Here is a 23506-nt window from a genome sequence, read left to right on the forward strand (position 1 = left end):
CTATCTCCTGCAAAAATGTTGCCCCGTATTCTCAATTCCTCCGCCTCCACTCCATTGCTCCCAGGAGGACCAGTTCCATGACAGAACACACCAGATGGCCTCCTTCTTTAAAGACTGCAATTTCTCCTTCCATGTGGTTGATGATGCCCTCAGGCACATCTCATCCACATCCCGCACCTCCACGCTCAAACTCCACTCCTCCAACTGTAACAAGGACAGAACCCCCTGGTCCTCACCTTCCACCCACCAACCTCCACATAAATCACATCATCTGCCAACATTTCTGCCACCTCCAAACGGGCCCACCACCAGGGATATATTTCCCTCCCCACCCTTATCCACTTTCCGCAAAGACTGTTCCCTCCGTGACTACCTGGTCAGGTTCACGCTTCCCAACTACCCACCCTCCCATCCTGGCACCTTCCCCTGCCACCGCAGGAATTGCAAAACCTGCGCCCACAGGAAGCAAAGAGTGGCGATAACTGAGTGCTATTCTGGCTGGAAATCAGTGACTAATGGTGTGCCTCAGGGATTGGTGTTGGGACCGCAATTATTTACAATTTATATCGATGATTTGGAGTTGGGGACCATGTGTAGTGTTCGAGGAGAAAGTGAGGTCTGCAGATGCTGGAGATCAAAGTTGAAACTTTATTGCTGGAACAGCACAGCAGGTCAGGCAGCATCCAGGGAACAGGAGATTCGATGTTTCGGGCACAGGCCCTTCTTCAGGAATTCCTGAAGAAGGGCCTGTGCCCGAAACGTCGAATCTCCTGTTCCCTGGATGCTGCCTGACCTGCTGTGCTGTTCCAGCATTAAGGTTTCAACCATGTGTAGTGTGTCAAAGTTTGCTGATGACACTAAGATGAGTGGCGGAGCAACGTATGCAGAGGATGTGAAACCTTGCAGAGGAACATAGATGCATTGAGTGAGTGGGCAAAGGTCTGGCAGATGGAATACAACGTTAATAAATGTGAAGTCATCCATTTTGGTCGGGGTTACAGTAAAAAGGATTATTACTTGAATGGTAAAAAGTTGCAGCATGCTGCTGTGCAGAGGGACCTGGGTGTCCTTGTGCATGAATCATAGAAGGTTGGTCTGAAGGTACAACAGGTCATTAGGAAGGCAAATGGAATTTTGTCCTTCATTGCTAAAGGAATTGAGTTTAAAAGCAAAGAGGTAATGCTATAGCTGTACAAGGTGCTGGTGAGGCCACACTGGAGTACTGTGTGCAGATTTGATCTCCTTCCTTGAGCAAGGATGTACTGGCACTGGAGGGGGTGCAGAGGAGGTTCACTGGGTTGATTCCGGAGTTGAGGGGGTTGGTTTATGAGGAGAGACTGAGTAGACTGGGATTATATTAATTGGAATTCAGAAGAATGAGGGGGAATCTTATCAAAGCATATAAAATTATGAAGGGAATCGATAAAATAGATATGGGATGTTTCCACTGCTGGGTGAGACTAGGATAAGAGGGCACAGCCTCAAGATTAGAGGAAGCAGGCTTAGAACTGAACTGAGAAGGAACATCTTCACCCAGAGGGTTGTCAATCTGTGGAATTCCTTGGCCGGGGAAGTAGTTGATGCTATTTCAGTGATCACTTTTAAAGCTGAGGTAGGGATACAGTGAGTGGGCGGGTGAGTGGAGTTGACGCCATGATCTTATTGAATGGCGGAGCAGGCTCAAAGGGCTGGAGGTCCCTGCTGCTAGTTCTCCTGCTCCTTGTTCTGATGTTCTTATAAAGGACCCCAAACAGCTTCTGCTGCTAGAGCTACAAAAAACTAGAAAGCATGGTTGAGAGAGCTGACCACACCCATTCAGGTTGTTAAAAAATCCCAGGCCTCATGAGTTCTGGTAAACTGTGCAGCACCTCTGCCTCTGCCTTTACAACCTCTCCTCAAAGAAAAGGACAAAATCACCTTTAAAAGTGACAACGTTGTCACAAAAGTTCATTATTTGTTTGGGGAATAAAGGTTACCAAATCAATTGAGATGATTTATGGAGATTAGTGATTCGGGATAGTCAACATGGTTTTGAGTGTGGGAAATCATATCTCACAAACTTGATTGAGTTTTTTGAGGAAGTAACAAAGAAGGTTGATGAGCGGAGAGTGGTAGATGTGATCTATATGGACTTCAGTAAGGCGTTCGACAAGGTTCCCCATGGGAGACTGATTAGCAAGGTTAGATCTCATGCAATACAGGAAGAACTAGCCATTTGGATACAGAACTGGCTCAAAGGTAGAAGACAGAGGGTGGTGGTGGAGGGTTGTATTTCAGACTGGAGGCCTGTGACCAGTGGAGTGCCACAAGGATCGGTGCTGGGCCCTCTACGTTTCATCATTTGCATAAATTATTTGGATGCAAGCATAAGAGGTACAGTTAGTAAGTTTGCACATGACACCAAAATTGGAGGTGTAGTGGACAGCGAAGAGGGTTACCTCAGATTATGACAGGATCTGGACCAGATGGGCCAATGGGCTGAGAAGTGGCAAATGGAGTTTAATTCAGATAAATACAAGGTGCTGCATTTTGGGAAAGCAAATCTTAGCAGGATTTATACATTTAATGGTAAGGTTCTAGGGAGTGTTGCTAAACAAAGAGACCTTGGAGTGCTAGTTCATAGCTCCTTGAAAGTGGAGTTGCAGGTAGATAGGATAGTGAAGAAGGTGTTTGGGATGCTTTCCTTTGTTGGTCAGAGTATTGAGTACAGGAGTTGGGAGGTCATGTTGCGGCTGTACAGGACATTGGTTAGGCCACTGTTGGAATATTGCATGCAATTCTGGTCTCCTTCCTATTGGAAAGATGTTGTGAAACTTGAAAGGGTTCAGAAAAGATTTACAAGGATATTGCCAGGGTTGGAGGATCTGAGCTACAGGGAGAGGCTGAACAGGCTGGGGCTGTTTTCTCTGGAGCGTTGGAGCCTGAGTGGTGACCTTATAGAGGTTTACAAAATTATGAGGGGCATGGATAGGATAAATAGGCAAAGCCTTTTCCCTGGGGTCAGGGAGTCCAGAACTAGAGGGCATAGGTTTAGGGTGAGAGGGGAAAGACATAAGAGACCTAAGGGGCAACTTTTTCATGCAGAGGGTGGTACGTATATAGAATGAGCTGCTGGAGGAAGTAGTGGAGGCTGGTACAATTGCAACATTTAAGAGGCATTTGGATGGGTACTGAAATAGGAAGGGTTTGGAGGGATATGGACCGGGTGCTGGAAGGTGGGACTAGATTGTGTTGGGATATCTGGTCAGCATGGACAGGTTGGACTGAAGGGTCTGTATCCATGCTGTACATGTCTATGACTCTTTGAGATAAGGTACACATCAGCCATGATGGAATTAAATAGTAAAACTGGTTGGAGGGGCTGAATGGCCAATGTTGCACATTTTCCACATCAGAAATAACCCAATGTAAGTCTCTCTGGAGGGGTTGTAGCTGAGGGATCTCCCTCTTTTCAGGGGAAGGAGCCTTCACTCACCTTGAAAGCAGCCAGATGTAGCGCCGTGAATCCATTCCTTGTCAATCTCGATGGACGAAGGCCTTTGAGCATCAGGGTCCTGACGTGGGCCTTGGTACCTTTCACAGAGTAATCGTTTCTATTGAAATCCTGGGGACAGTATTTCTGTTCCTGGTCTAATAACCCACTGTTATCAGTTTAAAGACTGCAAGAGCATTGCCAATTCAGTTAATATGATTAATTTGGAATTCAAAGATAATCCCAGAATAAAACCAATGGTTCATTCTGTCCTTTCAGGACAAATGTTATCGTTATTTGGTCCAGTTCCTTATTGCTTGGTTTTCTGTCTTCAAACCTTTCCAAACAGTAATCTCATTTATTCTTTACTTCTCTGAAGCAATTTGACAAATTACCACAAAAAATAAACAAGTGACCACATGGACTGCAGCAGTCCAGGAGGGCAGCACACCATCACCTTCCCATGGACACCAACAACAGGCAATCAATGCCAGCCTTGCAATTGATTCCTGCATCCAGAGAATGAATGGATGATACACTCCCAACATGAGCTCAGGTCATTCATGTGGGAAGGGGAAGACTTAATGAAAACACCAATGAAGTCAACATCACAGGCTGTAGGTCCACCACTGAGGTCCAGGTCTGGACATTGACAAGAAATGGGAAATATGGTTTCACCCAGAGAGTGGGGAGGAATTCTCTACTACAGAACGCAGCTGAGGCCTGAAACATTAAGTATTTCAAGGAAGAATTAGATGTAGTTCTTTGGGGTAAAGGGATTTTAAAGGGTATGAGGAAAAAGGGGGAATAAAGGTCTGAGTTGGATGATCAAACATGATCACATTGATGATATGATAGAAATGATTGACCTCCACTTGTACTGTTTTCGGTTGTTCTATTAAAAGGAACCTTCACTGGGAGTTTCCAACTTTGGTTCTAGCCCTCAGGCACAATTGGTCTTCAGCAATCATAAAGCAAATCCCTGGGAAGGCCCCAACTGGAATGCCTTTTCCTTATTGTTTCAGGGGCACTGGGTGACCCTGGTAAGACTGACATTTATTGCCTGACCCTATCTGGTGTTGAACTAAGCGAGCTGCTTGGGGAGTTGGTGAAGTGGTACTATCATTAAACTAACAATCAAGTGAGGTAAAAACAATGACTGCAGATGCTGGAAACCAGATTCTGGATTAGTGGTGCTGGAAGAGGACAGCAGTTCAGGCAGCATCTGAGGAGCAGTGAAATCGACGTTTCGGGCAAAAGCCCTTCATCAGGAATAAAGGCAGAGAGCCTGAAGCGTGGAGAGATAAGCTAGAGGAGGGTGGGGGTGGGGAGAAAGTAGCATATAGTACAGTGGGTGAGTGGGGGAGGGGATGAAGGTGATAGGTCAGGGAGGAGAGGGTGGAGTGGATAGGTGGAAAAGGAGATAGGCAGGTCGGACAAGTCCGGACAAGTCATGGGGACAGTCCTGAGCTGGAAGTTTGGAACTAGGGTGAGGTGGGGGAAGGGGAAATGAGGAAACTGTTGAAGTCCACATTGATGCCCTGGGGTTGAAGTGTTCCGAGGCGGAAGATGAGGCGTTCTTCCTCCAGGCGTCTGGTGGTGAGGGAGAAGCGGTGAAAGAGGCCCAGGACCTCCATGTCCTCGGCAGAGTGGGAGGGGAAGTTGAAATGTTGGGCCACGGGGCGGTTTGGTTGATTGGTGCGGATGTCCCGGAGATGTTCCCTAAAGCGCTCAGCTAGGAGGCGCCCAGTCTCCCCAATGTAGAGGAGACTGCATCGGGAGCAACAGATACAATAAATGATATTAGTGGATGTGCAGGTAAAACTTTGATGGATGTGGAAGGCTCCTTTAGGGCCTTGGATGGAGGTGAGGGAGGAGGTGTGGGCGCAGGTTTTACAGTTCCTGCGGTGGCAGGGGCAAGTGCCAGGATGGGAGGGTGGGTTGTAGGGGGGCGTGGACCTGACCAGGTAGTCACGGAGGGAACGGTCTTTGCGGAAGGCGGAAAGGGGTGGTTGGGAACAATCAAGTGAGCCAGCCCAATACTTGGGAGTATAGGTTCAAAACTCACGATTGCAGTATTTAATTTAAAGTCAATTAATTTATCTGGAAATTTTTTTAAAAACTAGTTTCAATAATGATGACCATGAAATCCCAGTCAATTACTGTTAAACCCAATCTGTTATTAATGTCCTTAAGGGAAGGAAATCTGCCATCTTTACTTGGTTGGTCTACATGTGACTCCAGATCCACGGTGATGTGGTTAATTATGAGATAGTCCCATAAGCCATTCAGTTGAAGGGCAATTAGAAATGGACAACAAATGGTAGCATTGTCAATCAGCGTCAAATCCCAGAAAAGAATAAAGAGAAAAAGGTTTGGGGTATATTTGCTCTGGATTGCAGGTCCACATTACCACCAGCCACCACCTCCTGAACAGCACCCAAATCTAAGCACCAAATTTTAGGATCAGACCATTAAAGAGCATAATGTGGAGGTGCTGATGTTGGACTAGGAAGGACAAAGTCAAAGTCACATGACACCAGGTTATAGTCCAACAGGTTTATTTGAAATCACAAGCTTTCGGAGCTCTGCTCCTTTGTCAGATGAAGTGGAGGGTAGCACACAGGCACAGAATTTATGTGCAGAGAGATCAGTGCAAGATAATTCCAGATAGTTAAGAGTGTCAAAGATAGTACAAATGGTGTGTATTTAGACCATTCTAAAGCATTAATGAAATACTTACTGATGTAATCTCTGCTGTCATGCAGGAATTGGATAAGGTGGAATAACCAGCTGTGCGATAGAATCATAGAGTCGTACAGTGCAGAAAGAAGGCATTCAACCCATTGTGACTGTAGCAGCTAAAGAAAGAGCTACCCAGCTAGTTCCACTCTCTGCAGCCCTCGAAATCTGGTACTGATCAGATGGTCTGTTTATTTTTGTGCTGTTGGGTGAAGGATCAGGTACTGGCCCCAGGACACAGTGCAGAAGCACCACTCTTTTTCAAAATACTGACAAGGGAACTTTCACATCCACATGAGCAGCAGGTCAGAATCTCGATTCATGTTTCATCTCAAAATAACAGCACCAGGGATGTAGGTTTTAGAATCTAGAATCCCTACAGGGTGGAAAGAGGTCTCTGAAGGGCATCTCACACAGACCCACCCTATCCCCATTTCCCATGGCTAATCTACCTAACCTGCTCATCTTTGGACTGTGGGAGGAAACCCACCCAGACACAGGAAAAATAGGCAAATTCCATAGACAGCTGCCTGAGGTTGGAATTGAAGCCAGGTCCCCAGCACTGTGAGGCAGCAGCACTAACCACTAAACTATCCATCCTCAGTGAACGTGGAAGGACTGGAGAAGCCGGGATTGTTCTCAGAGCAGAGAAGGTTCTGGAGGTTAACCGAGGTGTTCAAAATCATGGAGAGAGTTTGATGGAGTAAATCAGGAGAGAGTGTTTCCAGGGGCAGGAGGGTGAGGGAGCAGAGGGAGACAGATTGAAAGGTGTAAAAGCCCCAGGGGGATTGTTTTACACAGTGAGTTGTTGTGATCTGGAGTGTGCTGCCTGAAAGGGCGGTGGGAGCAGATTCAATCAGAACTTTCACACAGGAACCAGGAAAACACTGGAAGGAGGAGTATAAAATGCAGCATTGTGGGGAAAGAATGGGTAAGTGGGCTAAACTGTAACTCCACCAAAGAACCAGTAGAGACAGGACTGACTGAATGGCCTCCTTCATGCTGTATGAATCTGTGATTCTTGTAAATTCTCCCTCGGTATTTTCCCATAAATCATTAGAAAAATGTCAAAACTGAGGCATGTTAGGAAATATTATATAATCAAAAATTTAGCCAAAAACGTAGATGTTAAGGAGACAGGAGTGGAGATGGAGGGGTTGAGGAGGGATTGAGAGTGGGAGAGTGTTAGGAGGTCTTTGGGACAGTTGAGTCTGGAAGTGACTCACCATCACAAATGCAGCAGAGATGAAGTAGAGACAACCCATTCTTTGTCCGGTAGTTCATGTTCACTTTACTAAAGGCTTCGTCTGAACTGGAAAGAAAGATATTTTCCAGAATTCAATCTCTGAAACCACAACAGAACGTATAATTGATCCTGTTCAAAAAATACATTTTGATATCATCTCTTTCTAAAGTGCCCAGGTATTTGACCATCTCTTTCTAAAGTGCCCAGGTATTTGACCATAAATGCCAACACAGAACAATTCAGGTGTTGTGAATTCCAGTTTTTAATACTCAGTCATAGGACAGAGGCATTGCTGGCTGGATCAGTATTTATTACCTGTCCCTAGTTGCCCCTTGAGAAGGTGGGGATGAGCTGCCTTCTTGAACCACTGCAGTCCATGTGCTGTGGGTAGACCTACAATGCACTTAAGGAGGGAATTCCAGGATTTTGACCCAGTGACACTGAAGGAACAGGAATATACTTCCAAGTCAGGATGGTGAGTGGCTTAGAGGGGAACTTGAAAATGGTTTCCATTTATCTACTGCCCTTGTCCTTCTAGATGGAAGTGGTCAAATGTTTGGAAGGTGCTGTCTGAGGATCTGTGGTAAGTTTTTGCAGTGCATCTTGTAGATAGTACACACAGCTGTTACTGAGCGTCAGTGGTGGAGGGAGAGGATGTTTGTGGATATGGTGACAAAACACTGAGAACCAAGGTAGGTTAGTGAGCATGGGGGAATATGGGTAAATGAATGGCTTTTCTGGTGAAGAAAGATTGGACAAGCTAAATGTTTATTAACGAAGATTAAAAGAGTAAGAGGCAATTTGATTGAAACAGCTGAAGTTCTGAGGACTCTTGACTGAGTGGATGTGAAGAGGATGTTTCCTGCTTTGGGAGAATCCAGAATTAGGGGTCACTATGTAAAAATAAGGGAATACACATTTAACACAGAGATAAGGAGAATTTATTTTTCTCACAGAGGGCCATGATTCTTTGGAACGTGGAAGTTGTCGTTAAGATTTTTACAGCAAAGTGGATAGATTCTGGATAAGCAACGGTTTGAAAAGTGGTCCACTGTATGTGGAAATGTTGAGTAAGTAGATCGTGGTCAAATTGAATGGGGAAGCAGGCTTGAATGGCCGAGTGGCCTACTCCTCCTTATAATTGATGTGCTCATCCATATATTTGTCTGGGTGTTGGTGTGAGCTGTGAGCTGGTCCACAGTTTATGATAAACTGAATTTTGAACAGGGTGGAAAATGGGAGATGTGTTAGAGCTTGCTGGAATACTCACATTCGAAGGTAAAAAAGTTATGGATAACAGTTCCAACAACAGGAACTGGAGGATTAGTGGGCTTGTGGGTGGAGCTAAAAAATAAGACGTGAATGGTGATGTTATTGGGGTTGTACCATAGGCCACCAAATAATCAATGGGAAACAGAGGAACAAATACACAGGGAGATTGGGAGACTTGCAGGAACAATAGGGTTATCATAGGAGGGGACTTTAATTTTCCTAATATAGATTGGGATTGCCAGAATGTTAAGGGATAAAGTGGGGTGGAATCTGCTAAGTGTGTTCAGGAAAGTTTCCTCAAGCATAGGGTTTATAGAGGGTCCTATTCGAGAAGGGACAAAACTCGACCTACACTTGGGAAATAGGACAGGACAGGTGACAGAGGTTACAGTGAGGGAGCACTTTTAGATTAGATTACTTACAGTATGGAAACAGGCTCTTCGGCCCAACAAGTCCACACCACCCCGCCGAAGCGCTACCCACCCATACCCATACATTTACTCCTTACCTAACACTACGGGCAATTTAGCATGGCCAATTCACCTGACCTGCACATCTTTGGACTGTGGGAGGAAACCGGAGGAAACCCACGCAGACACGGGGAGAACGTGCAAACTCCACACAGTCAGTCGCCTGAGGCGGGAATTGAACCCGGGTCTCTGGCGCTGTGAGGCAGCAGTGCTAACCACTGTGCCACCATGCCGCCCAGTGATCATAGTTCCATTAATTTTAAAATAGTTATGGAGAGGGACAAAACTGGTCCACATGTTCCAGCATTCAGCCTCTCACGGCCAGACTGTGCAATAGTTTCTTCCCCCAAGCCATCAGGCTCCTTAACACTGCATGAGCGGGCTCTTTTACATCTGGAATTCTTTGCACGACTTTGAAGTGCTGCTGGAACAATGTCTATTAATTATCATTCCTTTATTACACTGAAATTTATGTTTTGCACTTCTTATGCACTTTATGCCGCCCTTTGTACGATTGTGTAGCTTGTGCTGTCCATGTAGCACCTTGGTCCCGGAGGAACACTGTCTTGTTTTTTACTGTATCAGTTGTATGAGGTAGAAATGACAAATAAAAACTACTCTACTGTACATTACTCTAAACTGGAGCAAGGTGAATTTTGATGGAATGCGACAGGAGCTTGCAGAAGTTGATTGGAGTAGTTTGTTTGTAGGCGGAGACCTCCGGCAAGTGGGAAGCCTTGAAAAACTGAGAGAGCGAGAGTTCACGGTCTATATGTTCCTGTGAGGGTGAAGGGCAAGGTTGACAGGAATAGAGAACCCAGGATGACAAGAGATATTGAGGCTTTGACCAGAAAAAAAGGTGTGGCTCAGATACAGGCAGCTGGGATCAAGGGCATCCCTGGAGCTATATAGGGAATACAGGAGTTTACTGAAGAAGGAAATCAGGAGGGCGAAAAGGGGGCACGAGATATTCTGGGCTGAGAAGATTAGGGTGAATCCAAAGAACTTCTTTAAGTATATTAAAGTAAAAAGAATAACTAGAGAGAGAGTATAGGGCCCTCAAGGACCAAAGTGACCATGTCTGTGTAGAACCACAGGAGATGGGAGAGGTTCTCAATGAATATTTCTCTTTTGTGTTTACCATGGAGAAAGACATGAAGACTTGGGAACTTGGGGAAGTTAGTGGTGATATCTTGGAGACAGTCCATATCACAGAAGAGAAGGTATTGGATGCATTAGAATGTATAAAAGTGGTTAAATCTCCTGGTCCTGACCAGATATATCCAAGAACACTGCAAGAGGTTAGAGAAGAAATTTTGGGGGCCCTGCCTGATATTTTTGCATCATTGTTAGCCACAGGTGAGGTCCCAGAAGACTGGAGGGTGGAGAATGTTGTGCCATTATTTAAGAAGGGTTGCAAAGAAAATCCTGGGAACTATAGACCAGTAAGCCTAACATCTGTGGTGGGTGAGTTACTTGAGAAGTTTTTGAGGGATAAGATTTACATGCATTTGGAAAGACAGGATTTGATTAGGAACAGTCAGCATGGCTGTGTGGATGGGAGATCATGCCTCACAAATTTGTTAGAGTTTTTTGATGAAGTGACCAGGAAGGTTGATGAGGGCAGGCCGGTCTATATGGATTTCAATAAGGCCTTTGTTAAGATTCCACATGGTACGCTGCTCTAGAAGGTTAGATCGCATGGAATCCAGGGGGAGCTGACAAATTGGATACACAATTGGCTTAATGTTAGGAAACAGAGGGTAATAGTGGAAGTATGCTTGACTGACTGGAGGCCTGTGACTGGTGGTGGTGCCTCAGGGATCGGTGCTGGGCCCATTGTTGTTTGTTATCAATGATTTGGATGAGAATGTACAAGGCAGGATTAGTTAGTTTGCAGATGACACTAAAGTAGGCAGTATCATGGAGAGTGAGGAAAGTTATCAGAAATTGCAGCAGGACCTTGATCAGCTGGGGAAGTGGGCCGAGAAATGGTAAATAGAGTTTAATATCGATAAGTGTTAGATCTTGCATTTTGGAAAATCAAATCAAGGTAGGAGTTTCATGGTGAATGGTAGGGCCTTAAGGAGTTTAGTGGAACAGAGGGACCTTGGAGTTCAGGTGCATGATTCTCTAAAAGTGGAGTCCCAGGTAGACAGGGCATTGAAGAAGGCTTTTGGCACATTGGCTTTCATCAGTCAGGATATTGAGTATAGAAGTTGGGAAATTATGTTGCAATTGTACAGGACATTGGTGTGGCCGCACTTGGATATTGTGTTACGCTTTGGTCACCTTGCTATAGGAAGGATGTTATTAAACTGGAAATTTACAAGATTGTTACCAGGGCTCAATGGTCTGAATTATAGGGAGAGGTTGGTCAAGTTAGGACAAGATGTAGAGTGTAGGAGACTGAGGGGGGAGTCTTATAGAGGTGTATAAGATCATGAGAGGCATGGATAGATTGAATGCGCTCAATCTTTTTCCCAAGGTTGGGGAATCGAGGGTTAGAGGGCATCAGGTTAAGGTTAGAGGGTGGTACGCATATGGAATGAGCTGCTAGTGGTTGAGGCGGGTACATTAACAACATTTAAAAGACATTTGGACAAATACATGGATAGGAAAGGTTTAGAAGGATACGGGCCAAATGCAGGGAAATGGTGTTCGTGTGGACGGACATTTTGGTCGTCATGGTCCAATTTGGGCCAAAGGGCCTGTCTCTGTGCTCTAGGACTCTGTGACTCAATAACAGAGGAACTGAGACATGATAGAGATCAGAAATATAACAAAGTTGGTAACTGATAGTCTTTGGTCTTTGACAATAGAGAGAACATGGAGGCTGAAACTTCCCTCACGATCAAGTAGGTCACCAAGTTGTCTGGGCCTGACACTAGATCCTTTCAAACTCCAAAATAATTAAAAACAATATCAGACTTTCCTTCTCCTTACCTGAAGACATGCTTAAGTTCCAGAAGTTCATTGTCTTTAATGCACAGATCATCCTCCAGTCTCTCGACCACAGCACCATAAGATTCACTCACTTTCTTCTTCCACTCATCTCGGAAGAAACAACACATTTTAGTTAAAACCTCTTCCTCTCAACAAATTTCTTGCTTCCCTCTCCTTCGGCAGGTTATTCATAATTTCACCTCCACCTACTGCAGCATGAACTGAACTATACAATCCGACAGTACAGAGTAGCCCATTGGCTGCTTATTGTGGTTGTACAAGCTCTTCAAAAGAGGGAAACACTTAATCCCACTTTTCAGTGGACAGACATTAATCCCCATCTCCAGACATTTTTTGACCATTTCCAGTATTTCTCGAATTCTCTTTGTGAAAGTTATTATTGAACATATTTCCAATGCCCATTCAGGCAGCACATTCCAGATCACAATAACACATGAGTGCTACCAAGATAACACATGGTCTGTCCCATCACAGGCCCAAACACTCTGGACCATTGCTATACAAACATCAAAAATGCCTCCCCCTCTATCCTCCACCTACATTTTGGAAAATCAGACCATAAGTCTCTTCTCCTTCTCCAGGTTTACAAAGCAGAAGCTGGAGTGTGAGGATCTGGTACAGAAAGTCAGACAGTGGTGCTCTGAGGTAACACATTGAGTTTTGTGAAGAAGTAACAAAGAGGATTGATGAGGGCAAAATGGTGGACATGATCTATATGGACTTCAGTAAGGCAAAGTTCCCCATGGGAGACTGATTAGCAAGGTTAGATCTCATGGAATACAGGGAGAACTAGCCATTTGGATACAGAACTGGCTCAAAGGTAGAAGACAGAGGGTGGTGGTGGGTTGTTTTTCAGACTGGAGGCCAGTGACCAGTGGAGTGCCACAAGGATTGGTGCTGGGCCCTCTACTTTTTGTCATTTACATAAATGATTTGGATGCGAGCATAAGAGGGACAGTTAGTAAGTTTGCAGATGACACCAAAATTGGAGGTGTAGTGGACAGCGAAGAGGGTTACCTCAGATTACGACAGGATCTGGACCAGATGGGCCAATGGGCTGAGAAGTGGCAGATGGAGTTTAATTTAGATTAAGGTGAGGTGCTGCATTTTGGGAAAGCAAATCTTAGCAGAACTTATACATTTAATGGTAAGGTCCTAGGGAGCGTTACTGAACAAAGAGACCTTGGAGTGCAGGTTCATAGCTCCTTGAAAGCGGAGTTGCAGGTAGATAGGATAGTGAAGAAGGTGTTTGGTATGCTTTCCTTTATTGGTCAGTTTATTGAGTACAGGAGCTGGGAGGTCATGTTGCGGCTGTACAGGACATTGATTAGGCCACTGTTGGAATATTGCGTGCAATTCTGGTCTCCTTCCTATCGGAAAGATGTTGTGAAACTTGAAAGGATTCAGAAAAGATTTACAAGGGTGTTGCCAGGGTTGGAGGATTTGAGCTATAGGGAGAGGCTGAACAGGCTGGGGCTGTTTTCACTGGAGCGTCGGAGGCTGAGGGGTGACCTTATCGAGGTTTACAAAAGCATAAGGGGCATGGATAGGATAAATAGACAAAGTCTTTTCCCTGGGGTGGCAGAGTCCAGAACTAGAGGGCATAGGTTTAGGGTGAGAGGAGAAAGATATAAAAGAGATCTAAGGGGCAAATCTTTCACACAGGGGGTGGTACGTGTGTGGAATGAGCTGCCAGAGGAAGTGGTGGAGGCTGGTACAATTGCAGCATTTAAAAGGCATTTGGATGGGTATATGAATAGGAAGAGTTTGGAGGGATATGGGCCGGGTGCTGGCAGGTGGGACTAGATTGGGTTGGGATATCTGGTCGGCATGGACGGGTTGTACCGAAGGGTCTGTTTCCATGCTGTACATCTCTATAACTCTGTGACTATGTGAGCTTATATGTTACTGCTTGGAGTCAGTGAACTGGTCCATATTTAAGATCTCATCAGGCAGCCTAAAGGAGTATGCAACTACAGTCGCAGAGTTCATCAGAAAGTGTGTAAATGATTGTGTGCCAATCCAGATGCATCACAGCTTCATTTAGTAAACGGCTTAGCTTAAGACCACAGGATATGACAGAGAATTGTGAACATTTTATTGAGTCACTCACGCCTGCTCACATTGCAGTAAATCTCCTTTGCACCATAGAAAATATTTAATTCCAATCAGACCCATAGTATTCTGGTGAAAATGCCCATGAGAGTCTCATTGAAACATGTTAATGAATTCTGCATGAAATATGGAAAGTAGGTTTTAGTGTTCCACAATAACACAGGCTTCCTATTCCTGACCTCACTGGCATTTAGCACTGGAAGTAGTCCTGAGATTGCAACCCAGAGCTCCTGCTTTTCAACTTCCTGCCTAACCTCCTGAACTTCCTTTGCAGGACATCCTCTCTCTTCCTGCCCAGGTTGGTAGTACTAATAGGGAGCACAACATCGAGCTGTTCATCCTCCCCAGGTATTGCAGGAGGAGCATCCCACTGAGTTGTGTTCTCCTGCTATTGTGAATCCTATCGACTAAATCAATTTAAATCAATTTTATCAATAATTCAGGAACTGATAACACAATCTAATCCACTCATCAGCAAACCTGGTTCTCCCATTCCCACTCCCTATACCATGCAGACTACAACCACAAAAAGTGAGTACTTTATCTTTCTCCAATTAACTAAATCTGCAAACCTGGTTCTTGAGCAGTCAAGCCTTGGTCACCTTTTCAGTCATGACTTCAGCTGTGCCCCAAAATTCGCCCCCAGGGTCACTCTCACTGACCCTACTCCCTTGGTACTTATCCTGCTTATCACCTCCAGGTTCATTTTCCTTCGCTTTGTTGCTGCTGCTGTTGCTGTTCAGATTGACCAAGGGCCTAAAGATCCATAAAACCCTTACTTGACCCCTCTCCCAGCTTTTTATCCCTGTTGTAAACAGTGACTAACATGTTGATACATTTGCAAATGAGTTACTTAGGTTCCATCGTTTTGCAATATTTCCTTTTTTATGTTTGTTCTCATTTCTCCCACCCATCTCCATATTCTTTATTCGCTTCATCTCTGTCATTGGATGGTGAGGAAAGCTTATGTCAAGTATGTGAGGTGAAGTTGGTGAGTGTCTTGTTTATCTTTGCTGCCTTCTGCTGTATCTGGAGTGTATTGATCTGGTGGTTTGACTCAATGCCCTGAATGGACAGTACTATTGAAAGTTGATGTAACTGCAGGAGTATCTGGGGAAATTGTGTCGTTGCTCCTTCACTGTCATGGGGACAGACAGAGCTACAGCACAGAGAAAGCCATTTGGCCTCAGCTGGTCAAAAACAACCACCTAACTATACAAATCCCATTTGTCTGCACTTGGCCCACAGCCTTGTATGCCTTGGCATCATAAGTGTGCATCTAAATCCTTCTTCAACGCAATGAGGGATTCTGCCTCTTCCATCCCACAGGCAGTACATCTCAGATTCCCACCACCCTGTGGGTATAAGTCTTTTTCCTCATATCACCTCTAAACCTCCTGCCCATTCACTTACATCTATGCCCGTGGTCATTGACCACTCCATGTCATTATCATCTGCATTGGATGATGAACCATAAGAATATATTGTTGATATAAGGCTGGACAGCTTTGTCTTTGTTAATATGGAATTTTGGAACCATGCCTGTGACAAGATATCATCACATTAGTTTGCTTAGGATTTCACACTGAAGTTGTCATGTGCGGGGCATGTTTTGGTTGAGAGATCTGCCTCCTCTTGGAACTTTTCCTCTGTAATGTTTCCAGATTTTCCAGATTTAGTGTTTACTGCTATTTGATTTGCTTATTCCCAAGTTATTTTTTAAATTGAAGATCAATGACTGATTTATCTGAACACCAATGATGATTGTGTTGCAAATGAACTTTTGATGTACGTTTCAACAGTTGTATGATGTAAATAGCACACGTAGCTTTTTAATGAAGTTATCGACAGACCCTCCTAAGGGCTGGTATCTGCTATGGAAGCATGATCTCGCCAGTGTCTTATTTCTTCTTGAAGTGAACTATTGATCAGCAATGAAGTTGTTAAACATATTTCTCATTTATCTGTTATCTAAATAACACATGATCTGATGTTCTTCTCATGTAGCAGAGAAGTGTGCTACTTTGTCCGGCATTTGATTTGTTGAGGTTGTTTGAAAAATTGGGAATTATGCTCAGCACATTTGATAATTTACTGATCTATTAAATGGGTCTTTTATCTTGAATTTATCTGGTGGAAAGATCAGTACCAGAAATGATGCTGCATTGGCTGATTGTTAATACACATATGAAGTTGTTGTAGGGTCTCCCATCAGTATCTAAACAATAAGCAGATAGTGAAAAGTAGGTGGATCCTATTCGGGGCAAAGAGAGTGATGTACGATTATACATTTCTGTATACTCAAAGCAAAATTGGAGGGATATTTGTACTCAGACCTCTGGAAAGCCTGACAGGGCTCTGTCCCACTCTGTGAGTGGAAAAGAAGCAGCACTCAAAGACTCTGGAAAGAAAAACTTCAAACTCAAGCCAAGACCTGGGTGTAAGTGACTGGCTGCCTAATTAAGGATTTCCTGCAGGTGACAGTGATACCATTGCCCAAAACCAATTGAACTGTAAGAAAATCACCTCATTCCAGCCATGTATTTTGGATCCTAGCTCCACAGAAATCCACTCCCTTTAGCTGATGCTTTCTACATCATGGGTGATGTGGTGGCCCAGTGGTTAGCACTGCTGCCTCACAGTGCCAGAGACCCGGGTTCAATTCCCACCTCAGGCGACTGACTGTGTGGAGTTTGCACGTTCTCCCCGTGTCTGCGTGGGTTTCCTCTGGTTTTCTCCCACAGTCCAAAAATGTGCAGGTCAGGTGAATTGGCCATGCTAACATTGCCTGTAGTGTTAGGTGTAGGGGAATGGGTCTGGGTGGGTTGCACTTCGGAGGGTCGGTGTGGACTTGTTGGGCCAAAGGGCCTGTTTCCACACTGTAAGTAATCTAATCTACATGTGATATTTCACAGAGCTGTCTGCCTTGTTTGTGCATAGTTTGCAGTTAAACCTTCAGTGTTTCACATGCTAAAGGATATGTTTGTTCATAATAAATATGCAATTATTTCTTTCTTATTTATGACTCTAGTGAGTTTTTGTCCTTGGCAGCAGTTAAAGTTTTGCAAATTAACCGAAACAGTGATTAAACTAGTCATTTCTACATTTGTGAATTGCGGGCTTCATTTCCAACATTCCATTCCCATTGGGTTTCTGACACCAGGCTCGCCATTTTAAAGCCATGTTTCTATTATTATAACAGATCATATTCCCACAGAACTATTAGTGCTCGGAGCTCACTATTCTCAATCACCAGACTTTATACATTCACGTACATGCATTGTAAAGTTGTTGTTGCAATTTTTGCAGTCCTTCGCCTTATGCTGTCCAGTGTCATACAACTGTCTTCTCTGGTACTGTCCGACACGCTTCAGTCAGAGAGTGGGGAATCGATGGAATTCATTGCCACAGAAGGCTGTGGAGGCCAGGTCATTGAGTATATTTAGATTAGATTCTTGATTAGATTAGATTAGATTACAGTGTGGAAACAGGCCCTTCAGCCCAACAAGTCTAGACCGACCCGCCGAAGCGCAACCCACCCATACCCCTACACTTACCCATTACCTAACACTACTGGCAATTTAGCATGGCCAATTCACCTGACCTGCACATCTTTGGACTGTGGGAGGAAACCGGAGCACCCGGAGGAAACCCACGCAGACACGGGGAGAACGTGCAAACTCCACACAGTCAGTCGCCTGAGGCGGGAATTGAACCCGGGTCTCTGGCGCTGTGAGGCAGCAGTGCTAACCACTGTGCCACCGTGCCGCCCATAAAGACAGAGACATTTAAGACAGAGATGGATAGGTTCTTGATTATCAAGAGTTATAGCTGGGGGAAAGGCAATTCTGATGCAATTAGGCAAGATTTAGGATGTATAGGATGGGGAAGGAAACTGCAGGGGATGGGCACAATTGAAATGTGGAGCTTATTCAAGGAACAGCTACTGAGTGTCCTTGATATGTATGTACCTGTCAGGCAGGGAGGGAGTGGTCGAGCGAGGGAACCGTGGTTTACTAAAGAAGTTGAAGCTCTTGTTAATAGGAAGAAGAAGGCTTATGTTAGGATGAGACGTGAAGGCTCAGTTAGGGCACTTGACAGTTATAAGTTAGCCAGGAAAGACCTAAAGAGAGAGCTAAGAAGAGCCAGGAGGGGACATGAGAAGTCTTTGGCAGATAGGATCAAGGAAAACCGTAAAGCTTTCTATAGCTACGTCAGGAATAAAAGAATGACTAGAGTAAGATTAGGGCCTGTCAAAGACAGCAGTGGGAAGTTGTGTGTGGAGTCTGAAGAGATAGAAGAGGCGATGGATATTTTTTGTCAGTATTCACACAGGAAAAAGACAATGTGTTTGAGGAGAATACAGGCTACTAGACTAGACAGGATTGAGGTTCATAAGGAGGAGGTGTTAGCAATTCTGGAAAGTGTGAAAATAGATAAGTCCCCTGGGCTGGATGGGATTAGTCCTGGGATTCTCTGGGAAGCGAGGGAGGAGATTACAGAGGCTTTGGCTTTGATCTTTATGTTGTCATTGTCTACAGGAATAGTGCCAGAAGACTGGAGGATAGCAAATGTTGTCCCCTTGTTCAAGAAGGGGAGTAGAGACAACCCTGGTAATTATAGACCAGTGAGCCTTACTTCGGTTGTGGGTAAAGTGTTGGAAAAGGTTATAAGAGATAGGATTTATAATCATCTAGAGAAGAATATGTTGATTAGAGATAGTCAACATGGTTTTGTGAAGGGTAGGTCATGCCTCATAAATCTTATTGAGTTCTTTGAGAAGGTGACCAAACAGGTGGATGAAGGTAAAGCGGTTGATGTGGTGTATAGGGATTTCAGTAAAGCAGTAGGTTATTGTAGAAAATACGGAGGCATGGGATTGAGGGTGATTTAGCGGTTTGGATCTGAAATTGGCTATATGAAAGAAAGCAGAGGGTGGTGGTTGATGGGATAAGTTACTAGTGGTGTACTGCAAGGATCTGGTTTGGGACCACTGCTGTTTGTCATATTCATGAATGACCTGGATGAGGGCTTAGACGGATGGGTTAGTAAATTTGTGGATGACATTAAAGTCGGTAGAGTTGTGGACAGTGCTGAAGGATGTTGCAGGTTACAGAGGGACATTGAAAAGCTGCCGAGCTGGGCTGAGAAATGGCAAATGGAGTTTAATATGGAAAAGTGTAAGATTCTTGGCAGTGTAGATGAGCAGAGAGATCTTGGTGTCCAATTGGTCGACACGGTGGCACAGTGGTTAGCACTGCTGCCTCACAGCGCCTGTGATCCGGGTTCAATTCCCGCCTCAGGCAACTGTGTGGAGTTTGCACATTCTCCCCGTGTCTGCGTGGGTTTCCTCCAGGTGCTCCAGTTTCCTCCCACAATCCAAAGATGTGCAGGTCAGGTGAATTGGCCATGCTAAATTGCCCATAGTGTTAGGTAATGGGTAAATGTAGGGGTATGGGTGGGTTGTGCTTCGGCGGGTCGGTGTGGACTTGTTGGGCCGAAGGGCCTGTTTCCACACTGTAATGTAATGTAAAAAAAATTGCATAGATCCCTGAAAGTTGCCACCCAGGTTGTTAAGGTTGTCAAGAAGGCGTACGGTGTGTTAGCTTTTATTGGTAGAGGGATTGACTTTCAGAGCCACGAGGTCATGCTGTAGCTATACTTGGAGTATTGCATACAGTTCTGGTCACCACATTATAGGAAGGATGTGGAAGCTTTGAAAAGGGTTCAGAGGAGAGTTACTAGGATGTTGCCTGGTATGGAAGGAAGGTGTTATGAGGAAAGGCTGAGGGACTTGAGGCTGTTTTCACTAGAGAGAAGAAGGTTAAGGTGAGACTTAATAGAGACAAACAAGATAATCAGAGGGTTAGATAGGATGGACAGTGAGAGCCTTTTTCCTAGGATGATAATGGCTAGCATGAGGGGACATAGCCTTAAACTGAGGGGTGATAGATATAGGACAGATGTCAGAGGTAGTTTCTTTATTCAGAGAGTAGTGGGGGCCTGGAGCACACTGCCTGCAACAGTAATAGACTCGCCAACTTTAAGGGCATTTAAATGGTTATTGGATAAACATATGGATAAAAATGGAATAGTGTAGGTTAGAGGCTTCAGATTAATTTCACAGGGCGGCACAACATCGAGGGCCAAAGGGCCTGTACTGAGCTGTAATGTTTGATGTTCTATGTCAAGGGGATCAAGGGTTACAGGAGAAAGCAGGAGAATGGGGTTGAGAAACCTATCAGCCATGATTGAATGGTGGAGCAGACTTGTTGGGCTGAATGGTCTATTTTTTGCTCCTATGTCTTATGGTCTTATGCTTTAATGCCCTTTATTCTTCTCTACTTGTTGTTTCTGATGTCCACCCTGTTGCCAGTTCAGACCTTTCCCAATGACACAAGTGAATATTTCCACCGAGGTCATTGGTGCCAATTCTGTTCAGGTCCAGTATGTTTCTATTGGGTAAGTGTCTCCAGAAAGGACTCTGGGATCCACGATCCTGCATCATGCCTCAAACCACATATTGACCCAACTTCTACTCTAGTCTGCACATAACTCTGGGAATAGTCCTGAGACGACCACTTTGAGGTCCTGCTTTTTAACATCTTCCTTATTTCCTATAAATCTGACCATAGGACATGAATACCAACTCTCTGCATGACACGGGTACCATCATGTACCACAATCCCTGGTTCACTGCCTTCCCTAGCTCAACACCCATTCCACGCTGTCCCAGACACTGAAACCAGAGAGGCTACACACCATGTGGGCCTCACATTGAGTGCTGTGAATCTCAGGCTGATTTACTGAGTATATTCAAACTTAAGATGGACAGATATTTGAATTCTACATTTATGGGCAGCAGACAAGAACGGAGAGTTATGGCCAAGGTCAGATCTGTCCTGATTTTACTGAATGACAAAGCAGGCTTGAGGAGCTGAACGGTTGGGATATTTTTAACCGACCTATTCAGACATGTCTAGGGCAGATGGATCCTGAACTTGCACCTTCTGGCCCACAGGTAGGGGACACCACCATAGCAGCTCTCAGAATGGCCTATTTTTGCTGTTGTTTGTTCTGCACTTAATTGGGAATTTGGTGCCTTGGTTCAGTACAGAATCTCCAAGCAGAAAGGTCAGTAATTTAACAGAGAAAATGCACTGGTATTATCTGGGAGGGAGGTATGAGGGGTGGTTCCAAAGCAGCAAGAATTAATGTATTACAGAGGCACAGTCTGTCATACTAACACACTGAGCACAAAGTCAGTGCATTCCACATGGAATGAGCAGACACATTTTTACCATTGCTGTTTTGATCTTCACATTAACATTCATTTCAGCCTTACAGAGATTCTTTTACCTGTGCAGGTCTGGTTCGGCCTGGATTTGTAGTTTCCCATCGTGTTTCTTCTCTTGTCGGCTTTTAGAAAGGTGGAATGTCACTCCCTTTCTCCCAACAATAAGAGTGTTTTCCACAGAGTGACCCTGCTGATAAACCAGGCCAAAAATAAACCGAGACGCTCACTGTGGAATGTTGGAATACAATCACAGGACAAAATAAAACTCCCTGGCGCGTGGACCTAGGAATCAAAGCAGCAGCTGGGACCTGTCAAAGTGCTCAAATTGCCAAGCAACACTTCCATCATAACCAGAACAGAAAGAAGTCATTCAGGCAAATGTTTTAAAGAATTGTTTTTGGGATGTGCACATCACAATCCAATCTGGAATTTATTGTCCAGCATTATAGATCTTGAGAAAGTGGTGGTGAGCTGCCTTCTTTCACTGCAGTCTGAGTTGAGTGGGTAAATGCCATAGTTCTGTCATGGAAAGAGTTCCAGATTTCTGACTCAAGGGCAGTGAAAAATAACTATTAGAGACTGAGTTAAACCTCCCACATCACCAGGTTATAGTCAACCCAACCCCAGGTTATAGTCAACACAACCCCAGGTTATAGTCAACCCAACCCCAGATTATAGTTCAACAGGTTTATTTGGAGACACTAGCTTTCGAAGCCCCGCTCCTTCATCAGGTAGGTAAGGAGCAGTGCTCTGAAAGCCAGCACCTCCAAATAAACCATGTTGGACTATAAGGAGACAGTGAGGTCTGCAGATGCTGGAGATCAGAGTTGAGAGTGTGTTGCTGGAAAAGCACAGCAGGTCAGGCAGCATCCGAGGAACAGGAAAATCGATGTTTCAGGCTGGAGCCCTTCATCAGGAATGTTGGACTATAACCAGGTGTTGTATGACTTTTAACTTTGTACTACCAGTCCAACACGGGCACCTCTAAATCATGGAGATAGGTATATTCTGACCAACTTCCTCAGATAAATTATGCTCTTGAGCAGGTACAACTTGAACATGGGCCTCCGAGCCAAGAGATAGAGACACTAACACTGCTCCACATGAGGCCCTCTGTTATGATCCAAGCTAGGACAGTGTTCGACATTCAGGATGTTCCAATTTGTCTGCTAATTTTGCCCTAGGTGCTGGAATTAGCTGATTTACAATTGAATTGAATTGAGTTGAATTAGTTTGCTTTATTGCCACATGTACTCAAACAACAGACTACAGTCAAAAGTCTGTTAGTCATCACTTACAGTGCCACCTTAGCTACAAGTGTACCCGGTATAATCCTTAGTTTCAGTGCAGAGAAATAAAGAAAAAGGTTATACCCAGTATAACCATAGTTTACATTACAGCTATACCCAGTATAACCATAGTTACATTACAGCTATACCCAGTATAACCATAGTTTACATTACAGCTATACCCAGTATAACCATAGTTACATTACAGCTATACCCAGTATAACCATAGTTACATTACAGCTACACACAGTATGACTGTTACATTACAGTTATACACAATATCACCATAGTTACATTATAATTACATGCAATATCACCATAGTCACATTACAGTTGTACACAGTATGATCTTAGTTACATTACAAATGCACACAGTATATGATCTTAGTTACATTACAAATGCACACAGTATGACCATTGTTACATTACAGTTATACACAGTCTGACCATAGTTACATTACAGCTACACACAGTCTGACCATAGTTACATTACAGCTACACACAGTATCATCATTGCTAGGTTACAGTTATACACAGTCTGACCATACTTACATTACAGCTATACCCAGTATGACCATCATTACATTACAGCTGCACACAGCATGCCCATAGTTACATTAGTTTACACACTGTATA

General features: G+C 44.3%; 1 protein-coding gene across 1 annotated transcript in view; it reads right to left on the bottom strand.

Annotated features, from left to right (window-relative positions):
• tnni3k (TNNI3 interacting kinase) overlaps positions 1–21755 on the bottom strand; it is a 171431-nt gene extending 149676 nt beyond the window's left edge. Inside the window, exons 1-4 of the mRNA XM_087990344.1 lie at positions 21644–21755; positions 12149–12257; positions 7441–7526; positions 3476–3573 (exon numbers count right to left, since the gene is read on the bottom strand). Of these exons, the coding sequence (XP_087846470.1) occupies positions 3476–3573; positions 7441–7526; positions 12149–12257; positions 21644–21683 (333 nt within the window). The 5' untranslated portion in view covers positions 21684–21755. The remainder of the gene's footprint in view (positions 1–3475; positions 3574–7440; positions 7527–12148; positions 12258–21643) is intronic.
• Between the last annotated feature and the right edge of the window lie 1751 nt (positions 21756–23506).

The sequence above is a fragment of the Chiloscyllium plagiosum genome, unplaced genomic scaffold, assembly GCF_037043375.1.
Source record: "Chiloscyllium plagiosum isolate Xiang-an unplaced genomic scaffold, Cpla_swu_hap1 HiC_scaffold_9, whole genome shotgun sequence".
Lineage (NCBI taxonomy): Eukaryota > Metazoa > Chordata > Chondrichthyes > Orectolobiformes > Hemiscylliidae > Chiloscyllium > Chiloscyllium plagiosum.